This window comes from Lithobates pipiens, unplaced genomic scaffold (genome assembly GCF_037356315.1).
Source record: "Lithobates pipiens isolate NorthernLeopardFrog02 unplaced genomic scaffold, aLitPip1_a1.2 Scaffold_25, whole genome shotgun sequence".
Lineage (NCBI taxonomy): Eukaryota > Metazoa > Chordata > Amphibia > Anura > Ranidae > Lithobates > Lithobates pipiens.
Genome location: NW_027507787.1, coordinates 157,440,915 through 157,468,836, shown reverse-complemented (window position 1 = coordinate 157,468,836; position 27,922 = coordinate 157,440,915). Strand labels below are relative to the sequence as shown.

Genomic DNA, 27,922 nt, shown 5'->3' with positions numbered 1-27,922 from the left:
CCTGGATCCGTAGTTTGTCTCTCCGCCGGCCGCCGCCATCTTGGGCCTCCGGGATCGCCCGAGACCTCCGGAGCCACGCCGGCGGGTGAGGTAAGGGGCTGTCATCGGTCCTCTCCAGCTATCCCCCCCCCCGCCCGGATCGTAATTGGGGTGGTTTCGGACCCCTGTGACCCCCGTGGCTCCCCGGGGGGGCCCCGCGGCCGGCTCCGGCCTAGTGCGGCCTACTGAGGCCTGAAGATCCCCGGGATTTCCTACGGCTGCTGCCCGGGCACGTGCTCCGCGGATGTTCTGGCCCACTCCTGCGGTTTGCCTGTCAGCTCAGGCCTGATTGCCCACCCCCACCAAGGAGGATTGTTTTAATTGACTTGTCCCCCTGCTTGTGGTTCTCCATCCACCTCTGTTTGTGACCCCAGCCTGCTCTTCTGGTCCACTACTCCAGGCATCCTTGCTCCAGGCATCCCCTGCAGCCCTCTGCACACAGACTCAGCTCTGGACACCTTGGTATACTCATTTACTCTACTGCAGCAGGAGACTGACCACTTTACATTCCTTTTACCTGGATCATCCTTTCATTCTCTCAGATTATACGTCACTATACCTCTCTGAATTACTACGGCGAAGGTCGCCTTGCTTTACCTCAAGTCTGTACCTATAGGACCACGTTTTGATTTATGCACGTCCCTCCTGAATGATCTGGACTTTCACCTGTGAGGGCCTGCCCCCACGTATGGAGAGGTAGGTCGGGCCTACGCTCAGCTCCTGGCTCCCCCGGCCCCACGGCCCTTATTTCGGACAGTAAACCGGCTATTCACAGCACCATGGGGAAAGACAAGCCCAAAGCACACGAGCGGTAATAGCCGTCACCCGGGAGGGGATCTCGATGATTATTTTGGCCATGGTCGGTCGTCCTCACAGCACCGACCGGCATCCAAGGGGACGCCGGCCCCTCCATCCCCGGCACGCTCTGAATCAGCTCTGCAGTCTCAGGTGAGACCCCACAGTCTGCTTTCACACTCTGAGGACTCTGCCCTCTCCCCCAGGCTTACCAGAAGCCGCTCTAATGCCTCCCTAGGTTCAGGGGATGGATGGGACATGGAATCACAGATTAGATCCCTGCACAGCTACATGAGGTCCCTACCCACCAAAGCTGACTTTGAACATTGTGTACTCCGGATCGAGGAAACGTACCGAAAGGAGATCTCTGACCTGAGAAAAGATGTGGGGGTGCGTTTTGATGATGTGGATAGCACAATGGATGGCCTGCGGGACACCGTACAATCGCATGATCGGATCCTCAATACTCACACTGTCCTGCTTCAGCAGCTCTCATACCAACAGGACGACCTCGAAAACCGCAGTCGCCGCAACAACATACGTATACGGGGGATTCCCGAATCGGTTGACCCCAAAAATCTGCCTGCAGCTGTGACGGCTATCTTCAACCAACTGCTTCAGCGACCCAAGGATGACCCGATCGAATTGGACCGGGTGCACCGTACATCGGGTCCCCGTACCCCTGACCCCTCCTTCATTCGTGACACGTTGTGCCGTGTCCATTTCTACAAAGTAAAGGAGAACATCATGAGGGCCGCTAGCACGCAGCAGTCGATCCTCTTCAATGACACACCCGTCATGCTTCTTCCTGATCTCTCTCGCCAAACACTGGCTTTGCGGAAATCCCTACGACCCCTCACGCAACTCCTGCAAGCAAGACAGATCAAATACCAATGGCGGTTCCCGTTTCATCTCCGAGTGCACCACGCGGGTAAAACCGCTGTATTTCGTACATTGGGAGACCTGCCTACATTTCTTAGCACGCTTGAACTGCCTCAAGTCGCCCTACCTGACTGGCCGTTTGCTCCGACCACTCCAGGTCTGCCCTACACCCCGCAATGGCAGAAGCAAGGACGCAAGCGCACCCCTCGGTCCCCGCAGCTTCAAGATACCAACGACTGACCCGATCCAGTGGGCCCCCGGGCCTGTTTTCTCCTCCCGCCGCTGGGGCCTCCCCCTGTGATGGCCTTGGACCCATATGGGTCGAATATCTCACATGTTGATTAACCCTTCTGTTTACAGGTTTTTTCCGTATCTTTTATAACCCCCGTTGCTGTGTTCCCCTCCCCCCTTTCCCTATAGTTGGGGTTCTCCGTTGTGCTGATAGTTCCTGGACTGCTCTCAAGACTTGTCTTTGCAACCCACTGTATACAACGGTCCCCTCCGTGTTGCCCTTGATTTACTTTACGATTATTGTTTTGTTTAAATCTGATCCCTTTGTTGGGCCTGTTGCATGTCCTTCCCCTTATGACTCATAGATGTTCTCTATTTTATGCCGGTTTACAATTGCATTTATTGATGACCACTAAGATGATTATGCTTACTATGTTCTTTAGTTTACTCCTTAGGTCGCACCTGATACTGGTTTACCCGTGGGGCCGGGGTGCTGGGAGCTGCCCGACTCTGGGTTTCTCCCCCACACTCCTCCCCCCCTTGCGGATTTTTTGTTTGTTTTTTTTTGTGCGCCCCACGGTGATCCTCTGATCACTGTGCGATGCACTGACTTGTGCCTTTCTGATAGGCTTCTTTTCTTTGTAATGTTTGCCTTTTGGAGCCACCTAGTGGCCTTTTTTATTTTTATTTTTATTTTATCTTTCTTGCCTACTCCTCTTTTCTGCCTGACCTACTGGGCCCATCTCCTGTCACTGATGTTTCTAAATGCCCTGTTTCATGTCCCTCTGTTTACTGTGCTGGGAATGGGTTGCCATACCTGCCACTGTTGTTACTACCTATGCAAGGTTGTTGTGCTGTTCTTTCTCTCTCTTCTTCCTTCTCTTCTCCCCTCCGCCTTCTCTCTGCCTTTACCCTCACACCCCTCCCCCCCTCCCTTACCTCCCCTTTACATCCTCTATTCCTGTTCCTTACCCCAATGGGGTTTGCCCATAGTGTCACTCATCCTATTGATCTCGAGCACCACTTCAATGATCCCCCATGGCTAGTGACGATTCGATAACTTTTGCTTCCTTTAATTGTAGGGGTTTCAACACTCCCGAGAAGCGGAGCCAGACACTTTACCATTTTCACAAACAGCGTGCGAAAATTCTGTTGCTCCAGGAAACACATTTTCGAGCTGGAGCTATTCCGGCACTGCGCAATAGGTACTACCCTCAATGGTTCCACAGTGTTAATCCACAGGCCAAATCCAAGGGGGTATCTGTTGCCTTTCATAAATCTTTTAACCCGGAGGTTCTGGACTCTCTCATAGACGATTCAGGCCGCTATGTATTTTTGAAACTGAAACTAAAAGATTTTCTCTTTACAGTAGCTAACGTTTACGTGCCGAACGTGGGCCAGGCTCGGTTCCTCTCTTCAGTCCTCACCAGACTATCCTCCTTTGGAGGGTCGACTTTTATTGTTGGAGGTGATCTCAATATTGCCCTCTCCCCATCCGCAGACACATCCTCGGGTAAGTCTTCTGTACCTTGTTCCACCTTGACACGTGTTAAATCACTCCTCCATTCCTCCCATCTGGTGGATGCCTGGCGAGTCCAGCATCCCACAGAGAGGGATTACAGTTATTTTTCAGTCTCACACAACTCCTACAGTAGATTGGACCACTTTCTCATATCGCAATCACTTCTAGACACGCCTCTACAAACAGCGATCGGTAACCTCCTATGGTCCGATCATGCCCCCATCTATCTGACTCTAGTCCGCCCCCCTGTTGCCCGCCGGGGGGCGAGCTGGAGGCTTAATGACAATCTGCTGCGGGACTCAGTGTGCGTGGCGGATGTCTCCACAGTCATTAAAAATTTCATAGGTGACCACTCCGCAGACACAACCTCCCCTTTGAACCAGTGGGACACACTCAAATGTGTGATCCGGGGTACCCTCATACAACACGGCTCCCGCCTTAAGAAGGCCCGCGCTCATGACATACGCAAACTCCTTTCTACCATAGCGGACCTTGAACCCCTTCATAAAAAAGACCTGGACCCTACGGTTTTTGTCCAGCTTTCCAACGCCCGCAGAGACTTGCTCCAGCTTTTAGACGCGCACTCCCTGATTGCCAGGGATAAAGCACGGAATCGCTTCTACTCCCTGGCGAATAAATGTGGTAAACATCTGGCCAGAACTATTCACCCTAGACCCCCACGACATTCTATCCCCTTTATCGTCCAATCGGACCTTAGGAAAACGTTTAACACCTCCGGGATATCTGAATCCTTCCGGCAATACTATTCAAAGCTTTATAACCTCCCGCGTGCAAACCCCTCCGACCGGTCCCCCCCCTCTCCCGACCCCACACGGGATTATATTATGGAAACTGCTCTACCCACTATTGATGATGCAGACGCTACGTCCCTAGATGAGCCCCTAACTACTTCTGAATTTCTGCAGGCCCTCAAAGCCCTTAAGGTGGGCAAATGCCCGGGTCCTGACGGCTTTACACCCCGGTTCTACAAGACATTTGCCCCACAACTTGCACCCCTTCTGACAAAGGCCTTTAATTCGGTAGACAGTCTTCACCTCCCCTCCAAGGAATCTTTATCTGCCAACATCTCTATTATCCCTAAACCGGGCAAAGACCCATCCCAATGCAGCAGCTATCGACCCATATCCCTGCTCAATATAGATATTAAGCTATTTGCGAAAGTTCTGGCTACCCGTCTGTCCCCTTTATTGCCTAAAATTATTCATAACGATCAAGTGGGTTTTGTCCCTGGCAGAGAAGCGAGGGACAACACCTCCAAGACAATACATCTTATCTCCCTGATCCAACGTAAAGGCCTGAAAGCTTGCCTTTTATCCTTTGACGCTGAAAAGGCCTTCGATAGGGTCAGCTGGAGGTTCCTACAGCTGTCTCTACAACAACTTGGCCTCGGAGCTCCCTTCATCTCTAAAGTTATGTCCCTATATTCACGACCCTCGGCTACGGTCCTGGTCAACGGTACCACATCAGCCCCCTTTGACATTGCAAACGGTACCCGCCAGGGCTGCCCCCTGTCCCCCCTCCTCTTTGTCATTATTATTGAACATTTGGCCTGTGCCATACGACAAAACCCCTCCATTCTAGGTATCCAAACTCCATCTGCGCATCACAAACTTTCCCTGTATGCTGATGACCTCCTCGTGTACCTTCAGAATCCGCACACCTCCCTACCATCCCTACTCAGAGAATTTCAACGTTTTGGTACCCATAGTAATTTCAAGATCAACATTACTAAGACTGAAGCCCTTAACATATCCCTCGCCCCCTCCACACTGTCCCTTCTAAAATCCAATTTCTCATTTAAATGGCAGACCAAGGGGATTTCTTATCTGGGGGTTATTATACCCTCCAACCTAGCTAACTTGTTTTCCCTGAATTATATTCCCCTGCTTAACCGTATACGGAAAGACCTTGAGGAATGGGGGGGGTCTCCCTTGCCCTGGTTCGGAAAGATTAATATCCTAAAGATGGACATCCTGCCCAAGCTCCTGTATTTATTCCAAACCATCCCCATCCAAGTCCCCAAATCATTTTTCATCTCCCTGCGTTCGTTAGCCATCAGATTCATGTGGAACAGGGGCCTCCCCCGAGTTAAATTTAAACTGCTTACACTCCCGAAGACTATGGGGGGAACAGGCCTCCCTGACTTTGAGACTTACCATACGGCTGCTCTTATGACTCGCATCATAGAGTGGTTCCCCCGTCCTCCTTGCAAGGCCTCGGTGGCCGTTGAACAGGACCTTTCTCCTGTGGATCTCCGAGCTCTTCTATGGGGATACACTCAGGACTACTCTAGTATGACCTCCCTATCCCCATTGACCTTGGCCTCCCTGAAATTATGGTATAAGACAGGGCTAAACACCACCCTTTCCTCTGATCCGGGCCCCCTGACGTCCCTCTTTGATCACCCTGCTTTACCACAAAGTACAGGGGCAGCCTCCCTAGGACCCTTTAGGCGTACGGAGTGGCCGCAAGCTTTTACATTTGTACATCCCTCTCAGGGGACCCCGGTCCCCCTGACAGACTCTGGAGATTGGCTCACGGCCCTACAGGTGTCCGCATTTACCAAACGCCTACACTCCTCCTCTCAAATACACCGCAAGCTTACCAACTTTGAGGTATTGTGCTCCCTCCCAGAAACCCCCAAACACCTGCTATCCTCCTTATATAGCTTACTACAGACTTTAGCGCATGATCAGCTCCCACCTTATACTAGGCTGTGGTCTGCGGATTTGGGTGAAGACATCTCTGTGCCGGATTGGCAAACCTCTTTCCACTTCACCCACAAGTCGACCATCTCCTGCTACTCTCAAGAGAAGAACTATAAGCTGCTGTCCAGATGGTACAGAGACCCTGCTACTTTACACAAAATCTTCCCGTCTACGCCAGCCACCTGCTGGCGCTGTGAAGCCTCAGTCGGAACCTATTTACATGTCTGGTGGGACTGTGAGAGGATCCGCCCCTTCTGGACACAGGTTTTTGAATGTTATAATCTTCTAGCTGATACTCCGGTTCCTATCTCTCCGAAAATTGCATTACTCTCCATACTACCCGGGTCTATTAAATCGCAGAGACAAAGATTGCTTCGTTTTTTTATGTCCTCTGCTAGGCAGCTGATACCTGCTTATTGGAAGACGACGACTACCCCCCCATTGTCACGGTGGGTATCCATTATGAATGACACCATGAGAATGGAGGAGATGTTGGCGCTGGACAATGATACTTACTCCAAGTTTATATCTCAATGGTCGATCTGGCTCCGCTTCTCTTCCTCTGACACTTTAATGGAACAAGTATTGAATGCGTAGGGGCGCTGTGGGCTCTCTCCTACCCTTCCCCCCCCCCCTACCCGTATCCCTTCCCCTTCCCCCCTTTTTTCCCTCTCCTCTCATCTTGATATCCATTTTTTCCTGTAACACTCTGTTCCTCTTTCTTTTGCTCCTCTCTTCCCTTTCTTTTCTCTCTCTCTCTCTGTCTTCTTCGTAATACTAATTGCACGTTGTCTCATGTAGTAACCCATGAGTATTCTTTCCCTACTGTGGCCTTGTGGATCGGGAACAGGCTGCTTTCCTTGTTTTCCAAACTTTCCGACGGGACCGACTGTGGCTGATAGTCGCTAGCCGTCCATTCACAAATGTAGTCCTGTTACTGTTCCTGCTTGTATTTGCCTCATGTAGGTTACTGTCTTGTTGTTTTTTTTTTTACTTGAAATGTTCAATAAAAATATTTTCAACACTAAAAATAAAAAGGTAAATACTGCATATTATTTTATTTCAATGGTCATAACTGCATCTATGTTCCAAAGCCATTTGAATAAGATGAACTTGCAATTTTCTGTACAAAACCGCTTTAATAGAGTGCTACTGGTGGTAAGAGCACCCATCTTCCTCAGTGGAAGAAACCCAAGGAACAGGCTGCAAAGTATTCTCTCTCTGACTGTTAAGAAATAGCCTGGAGGACTGTTGTAGGAGTTCATCAACATCCTGAAACTTTGACAATTTGGCCATATTACGAAGGATCATTCAATCCAGATTCAGTTAGGCAGCATCACAGCAACGTTGTAAATTGATTATGATGGAGGAACCAGAAGGCTCGTCATGGTAAAAAGGTAGATCAAATCCTGTCCTGGGCAGAATTTCATATTCCATCCTTGTCCGTTATGTACATTTCAGGTGTAGACAATTGGCAGGCAGATTTCTTCACCCGGCAGCGCCTGGACCCAAAAGAGTGGTCCCTACACTTGGAGGTGTTACAGGATGGGTGAGTCCCAAAGGATGCTACTTTACCTGCCTCCAGGTTCAACAACAAATTGGACAGGCGTCCAAAGTACAGGGATTCTCCAGTTAAAGCAGTGGTTGGGGATCATTGCCTTTCTTCCCGAGAAGCTTCTTCCTCCTCACTTTGCATGATTGAGACCGAGGGCATTCTTGTGTTTTTCGTACTTCTTGACTAGCCCCTGTAAAATGTGGAATGTTGCCCTGGCAAGATTCCTGACAAGGCCCTCTGTGAACTCTGCCTGGTCATCGGGACATTCTGTCCCATGAACAAATTTTGCCATCCTGCTTTTATGGTCACTGGCTTTAACAGCATGGCTTTTAAGAAGCAGGGCATTTCGAGTCTCGGAGCTTCCACCCCAGTTCTCCTAAAATTGGGCCCAAACCCCCTTGGTCATTGAGTTCACCAGAGCATCACAGGTTGCCACTGGAGTCCTCTTCCTCTCCTCCATGATGACATCACGGAGCTGGTGGATGTTAGAGACCTTGCCCTTTATCCACCTTCCGTTTGATGATGCCCCACAGATGCTCAATAGGGTTTAGGTCTGGAGACATGCTTGGCTAGTCCATCACCTTTACCCTCAGCTTCTTTAGCAAGGCAGTGGTTGTCTTGGAGGTGTGTTTGTGGTCATTCCGTTGGAATACTGCCCTGCGGCCCAGTCTCTGCTTCAGTATGCCACAGTACATGTTGGCATTCATGGTTCCCTCAATGAACTGTAGCTCCCCACTGCCGGAAGCACTCGTGCAGCCCCAGACCATGACACTTCAACCACCATGCTTGACTGTAGGCAAGACACACTTGGCTTTGAACTCCTCACCTGGTTGCCACCACACACGCTTGACACCATCTGAACCAAATAAGTTTATCTTGGTCTCAGACCATTGGACATGCTTAGCGTAATCCATGTTCTTAGTCTGCTTGTCTAAAGCAAACTGTTTGCAGGCTTTCTTATGCATCATCTTTTAGAAGAGGCTTCCTTCTGGGACAACAGGGATGCAGACCAATTTGATGCAGTGTGTGTTGTATGGTCTGAGCACTGACAGGCTGACCTCCCACCCCATCAATCTCTGTAGATTCTGGCAGCACTCGTACGTCTATTTCCCAAAGACAACCACTGGATATGACGCTGAGCAGGTGCACTCAACTTTGGTCGACCATGGCGAGGCCTGTTCTGAGTAGAACCTGTCCTGTCCATTGTATGGTCTTGGCGACCATGCTACAGCTCAGTTTGAGGGTCTTGGCAATCTTCTTATAGCCTAGGCCATCTTTATGTAGAGCAATAATTCTTTTTTTTTTTTCAGATCCTCAGAGTTCTTTGCCATGAGGTGCCATGTTGAACATCTAGTGACTAGTATAAGAGAGTGAGAGTGATGACGCCAAATTTAACATACCTGCTTCCCCATTCACACCTGGGGCCTTGTAACACTGAGTCACATGACACCGGCGAGGGAAAATGGCTAATTGGGCCCAATTTGGACATTATCACTCAGGGGCGTACTCACTTTTGTTGCCAGCGGTATAGACATTAATGGCTGTGTGTTTCGTTATTTTGAGGAGACAGCAAATTTACACTGTTATACAAGCTGTACACTCACTACTTTACATTGTAGCAAAGTGTAATTTCTTCAGTGTTACATGAAAAGATATAATAAAATATTTTCAAAAATGTGAGGGGTGGATTCACTTGTGAGATACTGTATGTAGCAGAATACATATTGGCCTGAATTGATAAAAAAAAAATGTAGATTTTTTTTTTTTCTTTCTTATTTATTGATGTGTTATAGCGGAAAGTAATTTTTTTTTTTTAAATAGGATAGATACTTGGATAATAATTTTTTATTATCAATAGATACACAGTTGTGCTCATATGTTTACATTCCCCGGCAGGATTTGATTTCTTGGCCATTTTTCTGAGAAACATGAATGATAACACAAACACTGTAGCTGCTGGCTTTTAATAAGGTCACTTACCTGTCCAGGGAGCCTGCTATGTTGTTTATAGCGCAAAAAATAAAAACTGCGGAGGTGACCAAATACCACCAAAAGAAAGCTGTTTTGTAGGGAAAACAAGAACACTTTTTTTTTTTTTATTACATTTTATTTGGGTACCAGGTTGCACGACCGCTCAATTGTCAATTAAATTAACCCAGTGCCATTTTGGAAAAAAAATAGCCTGGTCAGGAAGTGGGTAAAACCTTCTGATCCAGAAGTGGTTAAGGGAAGGAGAACATTTTATGTTCACTGTCCACCCACTTAATATAATGCAACCAGAATGTTCTTTATGTCAGTGCAGGTTTCCTTTTAGCAAAACTGGAATTTTGAGGATTTCGTGTCTGCAGTTAGGAGGATAGACGCTAAACAAAAGCATGGCTTTTCTTGTGAGCTATACCCCTCTGCACGGGAAGTGAGAACTTAGGTTAGCTTGGTGTCATAAGATTAGACATTTTAGTTGCCTTTTGCTCAAGAAATTAGGTTGTTGACATTTAAACCTAAACTTGTCTTTTTTTTTTTTTATATTACTTCTTTTCCAGTTACTTGTGGCGGGAGGAGAATGCAGAACAGCAGGCCCTAGCGGCAAAGAGGGAGGATCTGGAGAAGAAACAGCAGCTGCTCCGGGCTGCCACAGGAAAGGTGGCTTGAATGTTATGCAAGGATGTCTCGTAAAGTCAATGTTTTGTTGTAACTAGCCGTTTTATATTAAAGTTTGTAAACTAAGCTTAATTTTCTTTTGGCAGGCAATTTTAAATGGCATTGACAGCATTAATAAAGTTCTGGAGCACTTTCGGAGGAAGGGAATTAATCAGCATGTTGCTAATGGCTACCATGGCATCGTCATGAATAATTTTGACTGCGAACCTGCCTTTTACACTTGTGTGGAGGTCACAGCAGGGAACAGGTAACCTTTTCATCCCAGTCTTCATTACCACAAACTTTACTTGCAAGGCTGTAAACTAACCCCTAAACCTCCGCAGCAGTGCCTTCTGTCTTCATTAGAGATAATTATGAAATGCCAGTGAAATGAGGTGATGAAAGTACAGCATGAGGACACTGCTGGGAGGAAAAGTCTTTTACAAGAGTAGCCACTACTCTGTAGAGTTCATTCAAGGTCTCCTTTCCTGACAGGCTAGATAATTCATGCGTTTAATAAGCCACCAAATGTGACCCATACAACATCTAACATTTTACAGGGACACACTCGCATTTTAACTTGGTTTTTATATTTGTTCAATAAAAGTACCGTATTTATCAGCGCAAAACATGCACTCCACATTCAGAGGGAATTTTAAGGAAAAAAACTTACATTTAAATGACCATCAATGCAGCCTTATCAGTGTCCATCTGCAGCCTTGTCCATCATTGCACCCTTGCCCAGAGTCCATCTGCAGCCTTGTCCAGCCTCATTGCAGGCTGATTATTTAAAATTGGCGCCGACCTCCGCTGACTGAGAGGAGCGAGCGCTGCCTATATACACAAAGCCAAGTGTACTCGGCTAGGCTTGGTTACTCTCGTGGTCCCGCCCTATGATGAACATAACACAGGTCCAGTGGTGGGACTGCGAGAGGAGCCGAGTGCCGCTGAGATACACATAGCCAAGTTTACCCAGTCCCTGTGTTATGTCCATCATAGGGCGGGACTGGACGTGACTGTGAGCGGAGCCGAGCCTACTCGGCTATGTGTATCTCGGCGGCGCTCAATCCTTCGCTCACAATCGGCGGGGATCGGTGTATAACACGCACCCACAATTTCCCCCTGATTTTAAGGGGAAAAAAGTGTGTGTTACACGCCGATTAAATACAGTATGTACTTACTGGTGCATTGTAAAGATATAAATGTGTCGTAGCAGTCTTTTAGCTTTCACGTTTAATTCCTCAGTTTGTGTCCCTAAAACACAACCTCATTCCTTCAGGCCTGCTGTTAGGCAAAAGATCACCTTTTCATTGTCTATATAGATATGTCACATGGTAAAAGGGTAGAACATTGTTTCTCAACTCCAATCCTTAAAACGCCCCAGCAGGTCATGTTTTCAGGCTCTCCATTATCTTGCACAGGTGATTTGATCGGTTTCACTGCCTTAGTAATTACCACAGCTGTTTCACCTGAGGGAAATCCTGAAAGCATGACCTGTTAGGCTGCTTTCACACTGGGGCGGTATTCAGGCGTTACAGCGCTAAAAATAGCGCCTGTGTAGCGCATGAAAAAAACCGGCCTCTTTCCCTCCAGTGTGAAAGCCGGAGGGCTTTCACACTGGAGCGATGCGCTGGCAGGACGGTGAAAAAAGTCCTGCTAGCCGCATCTTTGGAGCGGTGAAGGAGCGGTGTATTCACCGCTCCTATACCGCTCCTACCCATTGAAATCATTGGGACACCGCGGCAATACCGCCGGCAAAGCGCCACTGCAGCGGCGCTTTGCGGGCGGGTTTAACCCTTTTTCGGCCGCTAGTGGGGGTTAAAACCACCCCGCTAGCGCCCGCAGACCGCCGCTAAAACGACGGTAAAGCGCCGCTAAAAATGGCGGCACTTTACCGCCGACGCCGCTCCCGCCCCAGTGTGAAAGCAGCCTTAGGGTGCCTTGAGGACTGAACTTAAGAAACACTGGGGTAGAATATAGAGATTTGAACTACCTACTATGGAGTCGTTATAGCTGTGCCCGAGCTGGATGATGTTAAGTAACACAGAGCCCACCCGATCAAGTTCAGCCTATCTGGTAAAATACATTTTATGCCCATTTTCCTGCATCCAAGCCATACTATATGCATTTGTGTCCAGCTTAATATGTATGTTGGCTTTATATAAAAGAATTAAAAAAAAATCCCAATTTCTTAATCTTACATCACAGGACACAGAGTCATAGTAGTTACTATGTGGGTTATATAGGCCAACTTTAGGTGATGGACACTGGCACACCCTAAACAGGAAGTTCAACTTCCTATATAACCCCTCCCCTAAAGGGAGTACCTCCGTGGTTTTTTTTTTTTTTTTTTTTTTTTAGCCAGTGTTTTAGGTGTTGGTCACTAGTAAAGATGCGCTGTGCTAGGCTCCGCTGGAATATTCCTTGCTGGGGCAAGTCACGCAACCGGACCCATGCAAAGTGTCTTTTGCAGGCCAAATTGAATGGTACCTGGGCCTTGTGTCCGAAGAAACAAGGTTTTACCTGTAATGCTTCTCTTTTTAGAGAGCTGGACCCTGGGATCCATTTATTTATTTATTTATTTTTTTCAGCCATATTCCTGGCGGGGTGCTTTTTACAGGCCCAGGGCTGTGGATCCCCCGATGAAAAGGGGGCCCATGTCCCTGTAGGTTTTTTAATGGAGCCCACCGTGAGCGGTGAAGATTGGGTCTGTTTTACCACAGAACCCTGCAGCTGGATAAGGTAAGGGAGATTCCTAAGGAATTTTCCTAAAGTGTTTTCTCCTTTTCAGTAAATGTTTGCTATACCTAAAGTTGCCACCGGGGGTTGTCAAGAGCACGTACCTGTTCCATGCTTGGCTCCTTCGAGCCAAGCTCCAGGTAGGATGTGGGAAAGTGCTTTTTTTTTTTTCTGCTTAGGAATATCCGTCTGCAGCTTCTTCTCCCGGTTAGGGACCATAGGGCAGTCAGTGGTATGCCGCACCGCTGCCGCCGCCATAACAGCGGCTCTCCATCCACCTGCCCTCCTCTCTTCTCTGCCCCAGCCCCCCCCCACCCACCCACATGCGATCCGGCCAGATCAGAGCCCACGCTCACGCAGGAAAGCAGGGGGTGGGGGGAGCATTAGCGCAGCATCGTGGCCCATGCTTGGCTATAAAGGTGTACCTTTTGCAGGTGCACACAGCTAAAGGAGGGCTAAAGAGCAGATGGATTCCATGTGAGAGTGGTTGACACAGGCATTCCCAGGCACGTTTACTTAGCATCAGACTGAGCCTTGATAGCAGTGACAGTTGCTGAACTAAATTGCTCAGCAGTGGGTGCATTTCTGGTAGTACCTCTGCATTTGTGCTTAGCACTATGGGCAGAAGGGGAGGTACAAATACCCTGAAAAATAGGGGCTCAAAGGGCTCACCCTCAGTCTCTGAGGACCCTCCTTCTGCATCTCCATCTCCCCCTGAAAAACCTGGGGAGGCTGGTCAGTGAGCCGTCGGGGTTTGGGGTTGCAACTGCTTCTAGCATTTCAGCCCCTGTATATATTACTCAGGAGGTTTTTTTTTTTCTCAGCCATGAGTGGCTTAGAGGAAAGATTAGTGACCTTAATAGCATCTTCACAAGTAGAAGAAGATGCATTAAGGCCCCTTCTATCACCCATGACCCTAAAACGGAGAAACTCTGGGGGAAGGAAGATGAACCCCTCAGTGGACCAGGAAGAGACTGCCACACGTGCAGGAAGTATTTTCAGCCCTGTAAGAGAAGCTGCTGCCTGGCGGTGGAGGGACAGAGCAGAGTGGTTGGCTGGTGAGGGTTTGGTGACACAGCCATTTCCCTTTTGACAGCATTGTACTGTATTAGCTAGGATTAATAGCAGTTATTGTACTGTACTATAGCCTAGCAAGTATTACATTCTTTTGCTGGTAGTGCCTCTGTTTTGTGCTGTAAGCTATGAGTGGCAAAGGGACCAGGAACTCCTCTAAGAGTTCTTAGGGGTTAATGGTATACAACAAGCTAAAAACCCCTTCCAAAAGAATGTCACCCTCCCCTGAGAGGTATACGGCTAGTCAGATGAGCCGTCAAGGGTAGAATACGTCTGTCCCTGTATATATCATACAAACAGGTTTTTTCTTCTACCATTTAAAAGATTATGGCTATGATGTCTCTCCATAGTAGGACTAAACATAGCAGATTCCCATCTATTCCTCTGGGCCCTTTTGTTGAGGTGCAGGAGGCTGGGGATCAGGTAGATCTTCCCAAATATTGGAAGATACTTAGGATCCTCCGAGGAGGAAAAATATCAGGGAGGGAGTAGCCTCACAAGTCAGGTGATGTGTCTACTCCCTTAACCCTTTTGTTGCCTGCAGCATAGGCTCCTGAGGTATCTACCTCTAATAAGGTTCATTTGAACCCCCCCCCCCCCCCCCCTCCCACCTGGGGATGTTTTTCCTATTCATGCATAGCTTATGTATTCTGAATGCGAAGATTTCTATGAAGAAATGGGGGTTTCCAGCTATTAATGCTGCATTCACCCCAGTGAGCAGAGTCTCATACGTCCAGTGGATAGTGCACTGATGTTAAAGGACCCACCAAATTAAGGTTGGATTTTACTTTTCTGGACAGGAGGTTTTTTGCAGTTCTTGCTGCAATTGGCGTATCTGTCCATTAACCCTTTAACGTCTGCTCCCCTATTTTGGTGGAGCACATTTTGAGTCATGCTAATGCATTGAAAAATGTGGACTCCAAAGAGTTAAGGAACAGGTTGTGAGATACCTGAAAGTCTGCCTGATCAGCAGGCCCGGCAAGGGGCTGGTGTATTTGATGCACTGTGTCTCACAGATGCTATGAAGGACTTGATAGTTTAAGCCTTATGGCTTATACTTGGACTAGTGCATTCTCATAGAGGTCCGTGGCTGATGTGAAAACCCTTAGCCAGTTTGTGTCCTTTCCTGGCGTATGGCTATTTACAGTGGATAAGTACATCCAAAAGGGTAAAGCTCTCGTTACCAGTAAAAGGAGGTTAAACAGGTCTCCTTTATTTGTGCGGCCTCTCCTATGCCTGGGGCATCTGCCTATAGGCAGTCTCAACGGTCATCAGGAGAGAGTTCCCAAGGGCAGCACCAGGATCTTGGGGGCAGAGAGTCCATAAAACGGAATGTTAAATCCTTCTCATGGAGGAGCACCCCCACTTGTTTGGGTGAGGGGAAAGGGTCCTGCGGTTCTCAAGGTCTGGCAGGAACAATGTCAAGAGCAGAGGGATTTCTGCAAATTTTTCTCTAGGTTACGATTAGAGTTCCAAGAGCCCGGATGGCTCAGTCAGCTTTCGATCTGAGGGTTCGGGTCCCTGTTTGGGTGCTGTCTGTGGCGTCCTCGGGCTGCTAATGCGGAAGTCTTTTATGCAAGAGTTTCCGTCTCCTCAGAGAATGTTCCTAAGGATCCAGAGAAAAAGGAGAAGTTTCTCGTTCTGGCCTCTGGATCAGCTGTTATCCCAGTCAGTGATATCAGAGATTCCCTTAGTGGAACCGAGGGTTTGGGCTCAAACCTTTTAGGGTGCCAAACAGGTAAGACCCATTTTAGATCTTGGAGATCTGAATCGGCACTTAAACATCCGATTCTTTCATAATTCGATCAGCTGTGCCCATCCTGCAAGGAGGGGAGTTGCATATCTCCATGTGCCAAAGTTTCCCACTTACCAGAAATTTCTGCGGTTTGAAATATAAAATTATTTTTTTCAGTTGTGGCCCTGCCATTCGGCTTAGCCACAGCACCACGAGTGTTCTGGAAGATTCTGGCACCTCCTTTTAGCCAGGTTAAGGGCTCAGGACATAGCGGCCCTAGCCTGTTAGAAGATCTACTTTTAATAAGTCATTCAGTCTCAGCTCTAAAAACTGAGTCTGATCTCAGCCATAAATATCTGAAATCTCTAGGTTGGATTCTCAAGCTAGGAAGATTCTCCTTAAAACCATCAGGGAGATTATGGTACTCGGGGGTTGGTTATAGATACCATACAGAAGAAGGTATTCTTACCCCAGACGAGAATCAGTTCCATTGTAGAATTAATTCAACTTATAAAAACAAAGAAAAAATTCCCTCATTCGACTGTGCAGGAGATTTTTGGGGGGCCTCCTTCAAGGCTGTCCCTTGCGCGCAGTTTACTCAAAGACTGCTTCGAGACACCATCCTGTCGGTCTGAAATAAAGAAGATGCAGGCCTTGTTTCCAATACGCTTGGCTCCCAACATAGTTCAGAGCCTAAATTGGTGGTTTTTATCCAGCAAAAGGGAAAATCTTTATTCTGGAAGGTGTTAACAACATATGCCAGCCTTCTAGGCTGGGGAGCAGCCCTGGAAGAAGATTCTGTCCAGGGGAGATGGTCCAGGTTAGATGACCTTGCCTGTCAACTTTTTTTTTTTTTTTTTTGGAAGTTTCAAGCAGTACATCTGGCCCTAGAATCTTAGCGGTCATACTACAGGACTGCCCTGACAGGATTCAGTCTGACAAGGACACAGCGTGGCTTACAACGATCACCAGAGGAGGCACGAGAGGTCGTGCAGCCCAAAAAGAGGTGACTAGGCTGCGACTTGGTCTTCGGTTCATACGTTTATCCGATCCAAATCGTTATTAAGGCCGGGTTCACACCGCTGCGATGCGGGAACGCCGCAAATCCGCGGCGTTTTCCCGCATCGCATTACTCCCGCCGGCAGTTCACACTGCCCTATGCGGACGGCTGGGAGTGTCAATGATATGTTAATGACACCCCCAGATCCGTCCGCATATCGCAGTGCGATCTGCCGACTCGCACAGGAATCGGATCGCATGGTGTGAACCCCCATGCGATCCGATTCTGTTGCGGACCAAAAAAAGGGTCCTGTGCGAGTTTGCTGCGGGAGCGATGCGAATTCAGCCATACTATCTGTATGGCTGTACTCGCATCACTACGCAGATCGGATGTGATTTGCGGTGCGAATCACATCCGGATCTCCCCCCGCAGCAGTGTGAACCCAGCCTAAAGGTCATGAGGATATTTCCTTTGTGCACAGCATATACTGCAGACTGCAGTATGAGTCCTCTGGCCTCCTGTTTTTTTTGTTCTGTCCCCCCCTTCAGTTGCCATTGCTATGGGACATCTCATATAGTTATTAATATGGCTCTGTGTCCCCTGATGTAAGAAAAGAAAATAGGATTTTTAAAACCGCTTACCTGTAAAATCCTTTTCTTTGATGTACATCAGGTCCCTCCCTTCTTCTTATACACTTATATTGCTTGGCTAAAAAAACTGAGGACTCCCAGTAGTGGGAGGGATTATATGGGGGAAGTTCACACCTTAAGGGGCATGCCAGTGTCCAGCACCTAATAGGCCGATATAACCCATATATTTATTACTATGGTCTTTGTCCCCTGATGTACATCAAAGAAAAGGATTTTACAGGTAAGCTGTTTTAAAAATCCTATTTTTCGCCACAAATACTTAAACTGTTATTGGGCTATGATATGTTCAATTTTTTTTTAGTTGAGAATTCATTATACAAGCCAAGAATGCTCAAATCCAACTATTGCAGATCCTTTGCTGTCTCTGGAAAAGGGAGTCCAAAAGCAAGAGAGATTTGCCCACCCGCAGTTACCGATCACTTCAAAATTGATGAACTACTTATTATAGCATGAACTACACAAGTCATGAACACCAGAATTTTTTTAACTGTTCTTTCCCTCAGGTTGTTCTATCATATTGTCGATTCAGATGAGGTCAGCACCAAGATCTTAATGGAGTTTAACAAGATGAATCTTCCTGGAGAGGTTACCTTCCTGCCTCTCAACAAGTTGGATGTTAGAGACACGGCCTACCCAGAGACCAATGTGAGTCATTGTTGGCCTGACTAAGAAAAAATGATCATAGTCCTTTATTTTTCCCTGTGTGTTTTTTTTTTTTTTTTTTTTTTCATGAATTTCACTGTTTGGGTGCTGCATAGTGAGAGACATGCAGGAATAAAGGGAATTTAGATTTGTGTGAGTTCAATTAGATTAACCGTTTGCCAACCAGCCACAGTACACTGCGGCAGGTCCACTCTATTGCGCAAAACGACATACCTGTATGCCACTTCATGCAACAGATGCTGCGTCCACCCGCGATTGCCGTATAGAGGCAGTACAGGGATGTGCCTAAGTAAACAGTAAGGCGGATTCCCATTCTGACAGGGGACAACATGGAGATCTGCTGTTCCTAGTTATCAGGAACAGAGATCTCTGTGTTGTCCCAGTGAGCCCAGCCCCCACACAGTTAGAACACCGCTAACCCCTTGATCGCCCCCTAGTGTTAACTCCTTCTTTGCCAGGGTCATTTATACATTGATAAGTGCATTTTATTTAGCACTGATCACTGTAATAATGTCATTGGTCCCCAAAAAGTGTTACTTGGGATCAGATTTGTCTGCCGCAATGTTGCTGTCCCCCTAAAAATGGCAGATTGCTGCCAATACTAGTAAAAAACATAAAAAAACATAAATCTATTCCCTATTTTGTAGACACTATAACTTTTGTGCAAACCAATCAATATACACTTGGGATATATATATATATATATTTTTTCCCAAATATATGTAGAAGAATACATATTGGCTTAAACTGATGACATTTTTTTTTTTTTTTTAATATAATATATATAATATATAAATTTTTTAATATAAGTAAGAAACTTGTGGGGGTAAAAAAGGTTTGGGTACAGCGGCACGCAACCGTGCAATTGTCAGTTAAAGCGACACAGTGCCGTATTGCAAAAATATGGCCTCACTATTAAGGGGGTAAATCCTTCTGAGGCCGAAATTGTTAATATAAATAACCTTCAGGGCCTTACAAGTGGACCGAATGTTGGGCATCATCAGCTGATTCAGTAGAAACCAGCCGACATTCGGTCCATGTGTTTGGTTGGCTTCTGTCGAAAGGGCATGACCGAAAAAGTTCCTCTGGCATCCAATGGTTAAGAGCGCTGACCGGTGTGTTTTGGTAGGGGTTGGCTGTCCCCCTGTCAGAACACAATAGCTCAGCGCGGATAGATCAATGTACTAACAGGATTTTTAGTACAGCAGTTACTCATGAGCTCTTCAGTTTTATTTTTTTTCGTTCAGCCCACTGGGTTGAATTAAAAAAAAAAAAAAAAAAAAAAAAAAAACCTGTTAGTGTGTACTAGGCTTTAGTGTATGTTAATGCTGTAAAAACTACCAATCAGCTTCTATCTTCAGCTTTTTCAGTTAAAGTGATTGTAAAGATAAAATAAGAAAAAAGTAACAAACTATCATACTTGCCTCCACTGTGTAGCTCGTTTTGCACAGAATGGGCCCCGAACCTGGTCTTCTGGGGTCCTTCGGCTCTCGTGGCTCCTCCCCACATCTGATAACCCCCTCAGAGAAATGCTTCCCTTATAGGGGGTTACCTTGCGAACATGCTCCCGAGTCCAGCAATGCTGGTCTTTGCCCTCGGCGCTTACGTCATTGGATTTAATTGACAGCAGTGGGAGCTGCACTTCGATCATTCTATCCAACAACAGCCGAGAACCTCGGGCAGAGAGACAGTGCATCCTCGTGGGTCAAGTTTGAGGGGTCAGGTAAGTATAACTGGGGGGCCGGTCACTGATGGGTGTTTTTTCACCTTAATGCATTGGATGCATGAAGGTGAAAAAACATGAACCTTTAACAACCCCTCTTAAGCTTTGAAAATGTAAGACAGCAGATGATTGCCATACAAAGCTGCTCCCGTTTTGATAAATTCTGCTCGTATATGTAAATTTATGTGTGTGTGTTTGTGTGTGTGTGTGTGTGTGTATATATGTATATATATATATATATATATATATATATATATATATATATATATATATATATATATATATATATATATATATATATATATATATATATATTGTGTGTATACACACACGCACACCCAGCCATATTTGCTCATTATACATATGCAGAGTCTGCTTCTTTTGCACAGTGATTGCCTCTTGTTTCTTCTCCTGAGGATCCACCTAGAAGTGCCTGCACATGTTGTAGTAGACTCTGAAACCTTTTTTTTTTTCATGGCCATAACTCTGGCCATTTTTGCAGGCAAATATTTTGCACTTCACAACTTTACCAAGCCTTGTTTGCCTCTTCCTTGATAGTGCCAAACCTCGCTCCTCTCTTAAAGCGGTTGTAAACCCTTTACAACCACTTTAAACTACAGGCAAGCCTATAATTAGGCTTGCCTGTAGCTACCTAGGATATCTCCTAAACCTGCACAGTTTAGGAGATATCCCTGTATTTGCATGTGCCGACGTCATGCGGCACATGCGCACTTAAGCCAACTGAAGCAATGGCATGTACGGTGCACCGCTGCTTCAGTTGTACTGTGCCGTTCCTGTCGGCTCCCACGCCGGAGCCGCTATAGCCAAAAGTAACCTCCGGGATAGATGTCGCCGGCTGGAGGGGGAGATGAGGACGGCTACGGGGCCTTCGTTCTCAAGTAAGTAATTTTATAATGCGCTAGTATGCTATGCATACTAGTTCATTATGCCTTTTTATCTTGCAGGTTTTTTTTTTTTTCAAGAGAGTTTACAACCTCTTTAATATGATCAAACCATGCCTTCCTCTTCCTTGATGCTGTTGAACCTTGCCTGCCTCTTTCTTAATAGTGCTGAACCTTGCCTGCCTCTTTCTTACTAGTGCCGAACCTTGCCTGCCTCTTTCTTACTAGTGCCGAACCTTGCCTGCCTCTTTCTTACTAGTGCTGAACCTTGCCGGCCTCTTTCTTAATAGTGCAGAACCTTGCCTGCTTCTTTCTTAATAGTGCAGAACCTTGCCTGCTTCTTTCTTAATAGTGCAGAACCTTGCCTGCTTCTTTCTTAATAGTGCAGAACCTTGCCTGCTTCTTTCTTAATAGTGCAGAACCTTGCCTGCTTCTTTCTTAATAGTGCAGAACCTTGCCTGCCTCTTTCTTACTAGTGCAGAACCTTGCCTGCCTCTTTCTTACTAGTGCCGAACCTTGCCTGCCTCTTTCTTACTAGTGCCGAACCTTGCCTGCCTCTTTCTTACTAGTGCCGAACCTTGCCTGCCTCTTTCTTACTAGTGCCGAACCTTGCCTGCCTCTTTCTTACTAGTGCCGAACCTTGCCTGCCTCTTTCTTACTAGTGCCGAACCTTGCCTGCCTCTTTCTTACTAGTGCCGAACCTTGCCTGCCTCTTTCTTACTAGTGCCGAACCTTGCCTGCCTCTTTCTTACTAGTGCCGAACCTTGCCTGCCTCTTTCTTACTAGTGCCGAACCTTGCCTGCCTCTTTCTTACTAGTGCCGAACCTTGCCTGCCTCTTTCTTACTAGTGCCGAACCTTGCCTGCCTCTTTCTTACTAGTGCCGAACCTTGCCTGCCTCTTTCTTACTAGTGCCGAACCTTGCCTGCCTCTTTCTTACTAGTGCCGAACCTTGCCTGCCTCTTTCTTACTAGTGCCGAACCTTGCCTGCCTCTTTCTTACTAGTGCCGAACCTTGCCTGCCTCTTTCTTACTAGTGCCGAACCTTGCCTGCCTCTTTCTTACTAGTGCCGAACCTTGCCTGCCTCTTTCTTACTAGTGCCGAACCTTGCCTGCCTCTTAAAGTGGAAGTAAACCCATGGATTTAAACGGCTAAAAAAAAGGGAATGCTAACTGCACTTTGGCTGGGCTCTCAGCCAAACTATCAAACCATCCAATGGCTGGTGTCATAAGGAATCACATGTGCAGCACCATAGCAGTTGAAGATTAAACGGTGCAAAGCTGGCAGCTTCCTTGGCTGAAAACGGTAGGGGAGTTTACTTCCACTTTAATAGTGCCAAACCTTGCCTGCCTCTTTCTTAATAGTGCCGAACCTTGCCTGCCTCTTTCTTAATAGTGCCGAACCTTCCCTGCCTCTTTCTTAATAGTGCCGAACCTTGCCTGCCTCTTTCTTAATAGTGCCGAACCTTGCCTGCCTCTTTCTTAATAGTGCCGAACCTTGCCTGCCTCTTTCTTAATAGTGCCGAACCTTGCCTGCCTCTTTCTTAATAGTGCCGAACCTTGCCTGCCTCTTTCTTAATAGTGCCGAACCTTGCCTGCCTCTTTCTTAATAGTGCCGAACCTTGCCCATGTTATTTTAGTTTAGGAAGGTGAGTACGTCTGTCAGGTTATTATTGGTGCCCAAGGCCTGCAGTGACAACATCATCACTAGGGCAGAAAATTGGAGGAAATCTCTCCAATAAAGTCCCCACACCACCAAAAACTGTTTCAGACCCCCCACAGTATCCAAAAGACTTTACACTTTATGTTCACGTAGATGCTGTAGCGGAATGGAGTCTATTTGGAATTGTGTTCTAGAGATAAAATGCTCAGTATTTTAATTTGTATGTCTTTCTTGTCAGGATGCCATTCCTATGATCAGTAAGCTACGGTACATTAACCGATTCGATAAAGCTTTTAAGCATGTGTTTGGAAGGACACTTATTTGTCGAAGTATGGAGGTGTCCACGCAGCTGGCCAGGGCATTCACTATGGATTGTATCACCCTGGAGGGTAAGGTTCACCGTAATACGCTTTGTGTTCCTGGCATTTCTCATGCATTTTACTTCTTTGTCAGAGGCATTATTTGTGTATTACACCATTGACTTTGAGTGAAACAGTTTAGCATGTTAAACTGTAACTTTTTAGACCTAATGTGTTCTTGGATGCCGGCCTACATAAATATGAATTCTGGATGCTGCTCGATAGGATTAGACGATCGTATTTCTGTTTTCTTTTATATAACAGCTGTTGCTGGAAGCACAAAAAGCCTCATAGGAGACAGTGTATCACATCACACTTCGTAATCCACGTATTGGGGTTGATTTTTTTTTTTTTATTATGTTGCTGTTGCTGTGCTAGCAAACCTCGGTGATCTTTTCAGCTCTGTATCTCTTGTAGTTGTTAATGTGACCCCGTGCTTTCATAAGCAAAAGGTTTGCCTTAGCAGCAGCTCACCACCAGGACACCTACATTACCTCTACCCCCACAGACACTGAATTTTAGGCCAAACTCCAGGAGAAAGAAGTACCTGGTGCTTCTAAGTAAATGGGGGCATGTGAGTGGCTCCTATTCCTCTCATGGTAAATCCCTTGCACTGGCTGCTTGGACATCCATTTTTTTTTTTTTTTTTGCACATACGGTGGGGAGATAGTCTTCAGCCCTGTGTATGACCTGGGTCTTGGAGCTTACACGACAGGCAGTCAGAGAGGCTGGAGAATAAAGGCAATGTAAGGATGCACAGCCATTAGAGTTCTAGAGAGAACCTTTTGTAGGCAAGTCATATTCCCCTGAAACAATTAGTTTTTTCAATTAACTCAACAAAATAGACTGCTTATTGAAATTATTTTCTTGTTACAGGTGACCAGGTCAGCCATCGGGGTGCACTGACTGGTGGTTACTATGACACCAGGAAGTCTCGTCTGGAGCTGCAGAAAGATGTGCGGAAAGTAGAGGATGAACTGCATGCACTGGAGGCAAAGCTAAATGAGAACCTACGCAGAAACATTGAAAGTATCCTTTAAATGTGGTATTGTAATAAAAAAAAAGGTTCACACAATTCTATTTCATAAGAGGCATCCTACAGTGCTTGCATCTCCTTTTTAGATGTAACCAAATCGTTCTTTTGTGTTTCTCAAGATCACATCGAACGCAGATGTGCTTGGCTGGATGGCATCTACTTCTCTGTAATGCAGAGTTTAAAGAGGAAGTAAACCCTGATGAGTTTACTTCCTCTTTCATTCCCTGTAAAGGCAAAGCATAATGGACTACTATGCATCGCATAGTAGTCCATTATGTGTCACTTACCTGACACAGGAGCCAGCGAAGTCACCGCTGTCCCCTGTAGTTCCGAGCGTCCATCTTCTTGGTGGGTCTCCGTGGGTCTCGCTGCTCCGGCGCTGTGATTCGCCGGAGCAGCGATGACATCACTCCCGCGCATGCGCACGGGAGCCGAGACTCGCGGCATTGCCGTCATCATCAATGCCCCGCTCAGTGCGCCTGCGCGCCGCTGTCTACGGCGCATGCGCCGTAGATAGAGGTGCCCGTCTTCGGGCAAATATCTCCTAAACCGTATAGGTTTGGGAGATATTTCTTGGACCTACAGGTAAGCCTTAATCTAGGCTTACCTGTAGGTCAAAGTGGTTTGTAATGGTTTACAACCACTTTAAGATGAACTCATACTTTTATCCACTCAAGGCAAAGTTGTGGTGTCTTTGCAAAGATGCTCCACTCTAGCTGATACCTGATGCTCCTTCCTCTGGCGCAAGAAAAAAAAGACACAGTGCTTCTGAGTAAGTAAATGTATCCCCTAGCTCCCATAATGCAGTGTATATGGCTAGGAGCCAATTCCTAGACATAAGCAATATCGCATTATATATGGGATGAAGTGGCCAGGTATTTTGGTGGTGGCTGCAAGTGAGAAAGGAGTGATGCAAGAACTCTGGAGAGGTATCTAAGAAGATGGTAACTTTAACCATACTGTTAGTGCAAAGTGATAGTTGCTCTTTAACCTCACCCAAGCAGTATTTAGGGGAACCTTCAAAGATGCTGGTAAAATGGTTTTAGTTGGAGGAAAAGACCCCAAGAACTTAATGTAAAAGGGCTCTTTTTGTCTTTTTTATTTTTTTTATTTTTATTTTTTTCTCTCTCTTTACCTCTTAATGCCGGCTGTACGCATATTTACATGGTCCTTAAAGCACATTGTTAACTAAAAAAAAAAAAAAAAAAAAAAAAAAAAAAAAAACCACTTGTTCCTTTTAAAGCATTTTATACAGCACAGTGCTTGTGCTGTGTCATTTGTCCCCCTGTAATACCTGGCTGATCCTGTCTGGCTATACCCTCCCACCTGTACACTGACTCTGCTGACACCAGAGTCATCCGTACATGCCTCAATCATCCGCAGCCTGCAATCTGTCTCCTCTGTGCTCTCTTTCCCTTCTTCTTTCATCGTGTCCGCTTGTGACAGTAATAGGAAAAGATGATGTCGCTCCAGGTAAGCTGGGGAATGGACTCCTCCTTGGGGAGCTAGCCTTGGCTCGCCGGCCATGCAATTTGGATAAAAAAGAATGGATGGCCGCACGCAGAGGTAGTGATGAATCTCTTTATTGTAAAATCCGTAACATGAATAACACCACAGGACAGACTAACAGGTACAGGTAGGTGCGTTTCACACAGCGTCGCTGTGTGAAATGCGCCTGCCTGTCCTGTGATGTTCATGTTATGGAGTTTACAGAAAAGAGATTCATCACTACGTTGGTGTGCAGCCATCCATTCTCTTTTTTTTTTTTTTTTTTTAATCCATCTTGTGACAGTGCCTGCCCCCTCAACTCCTGCTCAAGTAACTTTTACATCTTCATACCATCCCCTCTCTTCATACCATCCCCTCTGTGTTCTAATCCTGTGTGCCCTGTGTGAGTGATAAAAAAAAAGTTGTTTATACCTCATTTCACAGCTCTTCTCGGCGATCACATGATCGTCTGGCTCTCTCTATCGCCTCTTCTCTCCCGAGTGATGTGAGCGGGGGACTCTTGGCTCCGCCAACTGTATCTATCAGACGGGGAGAGAAGAAAGCCAGCCGATCATGGGATTGCTGAGAAAAGCTCTGAAATGAGGTATAGCAGGCTTTTTTTTATTAATGACTCCCACAGGGGCACAGAGGATTAGAACACAGCGGGGATGGTATGAAGATGTGAAAGTGGCTTAACAACCACTTTAACACCAAGCAGCCGCATATATGCGGCCCTGTGTAAACTACTTATTGTGCTGAGAGCACACATGGAGATCTGTGCTCCCAGTGCATGCTTGTGATCGGTAGCTTTCTGATCATGAGACGGCCAACCAGCGGTCACATGACCCGAATGCCTGCTTCCCGGCTTTTAAAACTCTTAAAGGGTCTGGAGGTGGTCAGTGTGAAAGGGTTAAACATGTTCTACTGTGGTTTGTATGTTCCTTAGTGTTGTGCAGGGATTAATAATGAAATTGACCAGCTGATGAACCAGATGCAACAGATTGAGACACAGCAGAGGAAGTTTAAAGCCTCACGAGACAGTATATTATCAGAAATGAAGATGCTGAAGGAGAAGCGTCTACAGTCTGAAAAGACTTTCATGCCAAAGGTGAGCTTCGTTTTTTTTTTTTTTTTTATGAAAGCAACACTTTTTTGTTAATGATTTTGATGTTTTTGTTTCTTAAAGTCAGCCTGGGCATGTTGGCAGATTGTCTGTAGTAACCTGAGTTTGTTTTAATCTTTTTATCAGGCTGTCTACTGTACATACCTCTATGATGTGTAAAGATTAAAGCGGAATTAAAGGCACAAATATCTACCTTAGTTACAATAGTCTGAAACCACTAGGTCCCGCACAATCATCCTCTCCCCTGGTGCTTTCGGGTGCTGGTCTTCAGCCTTTTTGATTAGCTGGCATGTGATGACGTCACTCCGACACATGCTCAGCTCAGTGTACATTCTGCAGAGGATTGCAAATGGGCAATTAAGTGTACTTTTATTATAGAGGAGACGGTGCATGTCTTTTCTGCAATAAAATCCTGCCTGTTTGTGTGTATTTATATACAGTAAAACCTTAGTTTGAGAGTAACTTGGTTTGAGAGTGTTTAGCAAGATGAGCAAAATTTTGAAATGCATTTTGACTTTTTATATTCAAGTAGCCTCACGTCACAACTGTAGCACTTATGCCGCGTACACACGAGCGGATTGTATGGCATACTTAGTCCGTCATACAATCCGACGGAGAGTCCGTCATACTTTCGACTGAACGGACTTCACCACACACGGATACCCAAACAGTCTGTCGAAAGCTTGCGCGATGACGTGTACAGCGCGTACGACGGGACTAGAAATAGGAAGTCCAATACACAGCAAAGCACCTTTCCGCCGTGTAAATCCTTTCTGGGCATGCGCCATTCTTAGTCCGTCGAACTAGCCTACTGACGAGCGGATTGTCCGCTGAAACCAAAGTATGACGGACAGAATTTCGAAAAATCCGAAATACTTAGTACGCCAGACTGCACGCTGAAAAAGTCCGCTGAAGCCCACACACGAGCGGACTGTCCGCTGAAATGTGTTTCGACGGACTAAGTAGGCCATACAGTCCGCCCGCGTGTACGCGGCATTAGAGGCGCCTCTCTCCTCTTTTATACTCTGTAGCTTCTGCTGGATCTTGCTTCTAATACTGTTGTGAAGGCGGCCATTTGTGGATGGACATTTTATGGTTACACAACCTGGTCATATTGCTATAATCTTTTTATGTGGACTATAAACTGAAGGTCCTATGAATAAATGGTAGTGGAACAAATCATTTGAGTTTCCATTATTTCTTATGGGGAAATTTACTTTGATATACAAGTGCTTTGGATTACAAGCATGTTTCTGGAAAGAATTATACTTTCAATCCAAGGTTTTACTGCTTTTAGTTCCTCTTTGATAGTTGAATAGAGTGTCTGGGGTTATATTCCAGAACTTCAGTGGGGAATAGAAGATCTGACAGCTGGGTCTA

The 27,922-nt window shown here is 46.3% G+C and overlaps 1 protein-coding gene across 1 annotated transcript in view; it reads left to right on the top strand.

Annotated features, from left to right (window-relative positions):
• The window catches only part of SMC3 (structural maintenance of chromosomes 3), a 105,801-nt gene that overhangs the window by 41,796 nt on the left and 36,083 nt on the right, over nucleotides 1-27,922 (top strand). Inside the window, exons 15-20 of the mRNA XM_077455061.1 lie at nucleotides 10,294-10,393; nucleotides 10,498-10,658; nucleotides 18,092-18,233; nucleotides 22,775-22,925; nucleotides 23,772-23,924; nucleotides 26,376-26,527. Of these exons, the coding sequence (XP_077311187.1) occupies nucleotides 10,294-10,393; nucleotides 10,498-10,658; nucleotides 18,092-18,233; nucleotides 22,775-22,925; nucleotides 23,772-23,924; nucleotides 26,376-26,527 (859 nt within the window). The remainder of the gene's footprint in view (nucleotides 1-10,293; nucleotides 10,394-10,497; nucleotides 10,659-18,091; nucleotides 18,234-22,774; nucleotides 22,926-23,771; nucleotides 23,925-26,375; nucleotides 26,528-27,922) is intronic.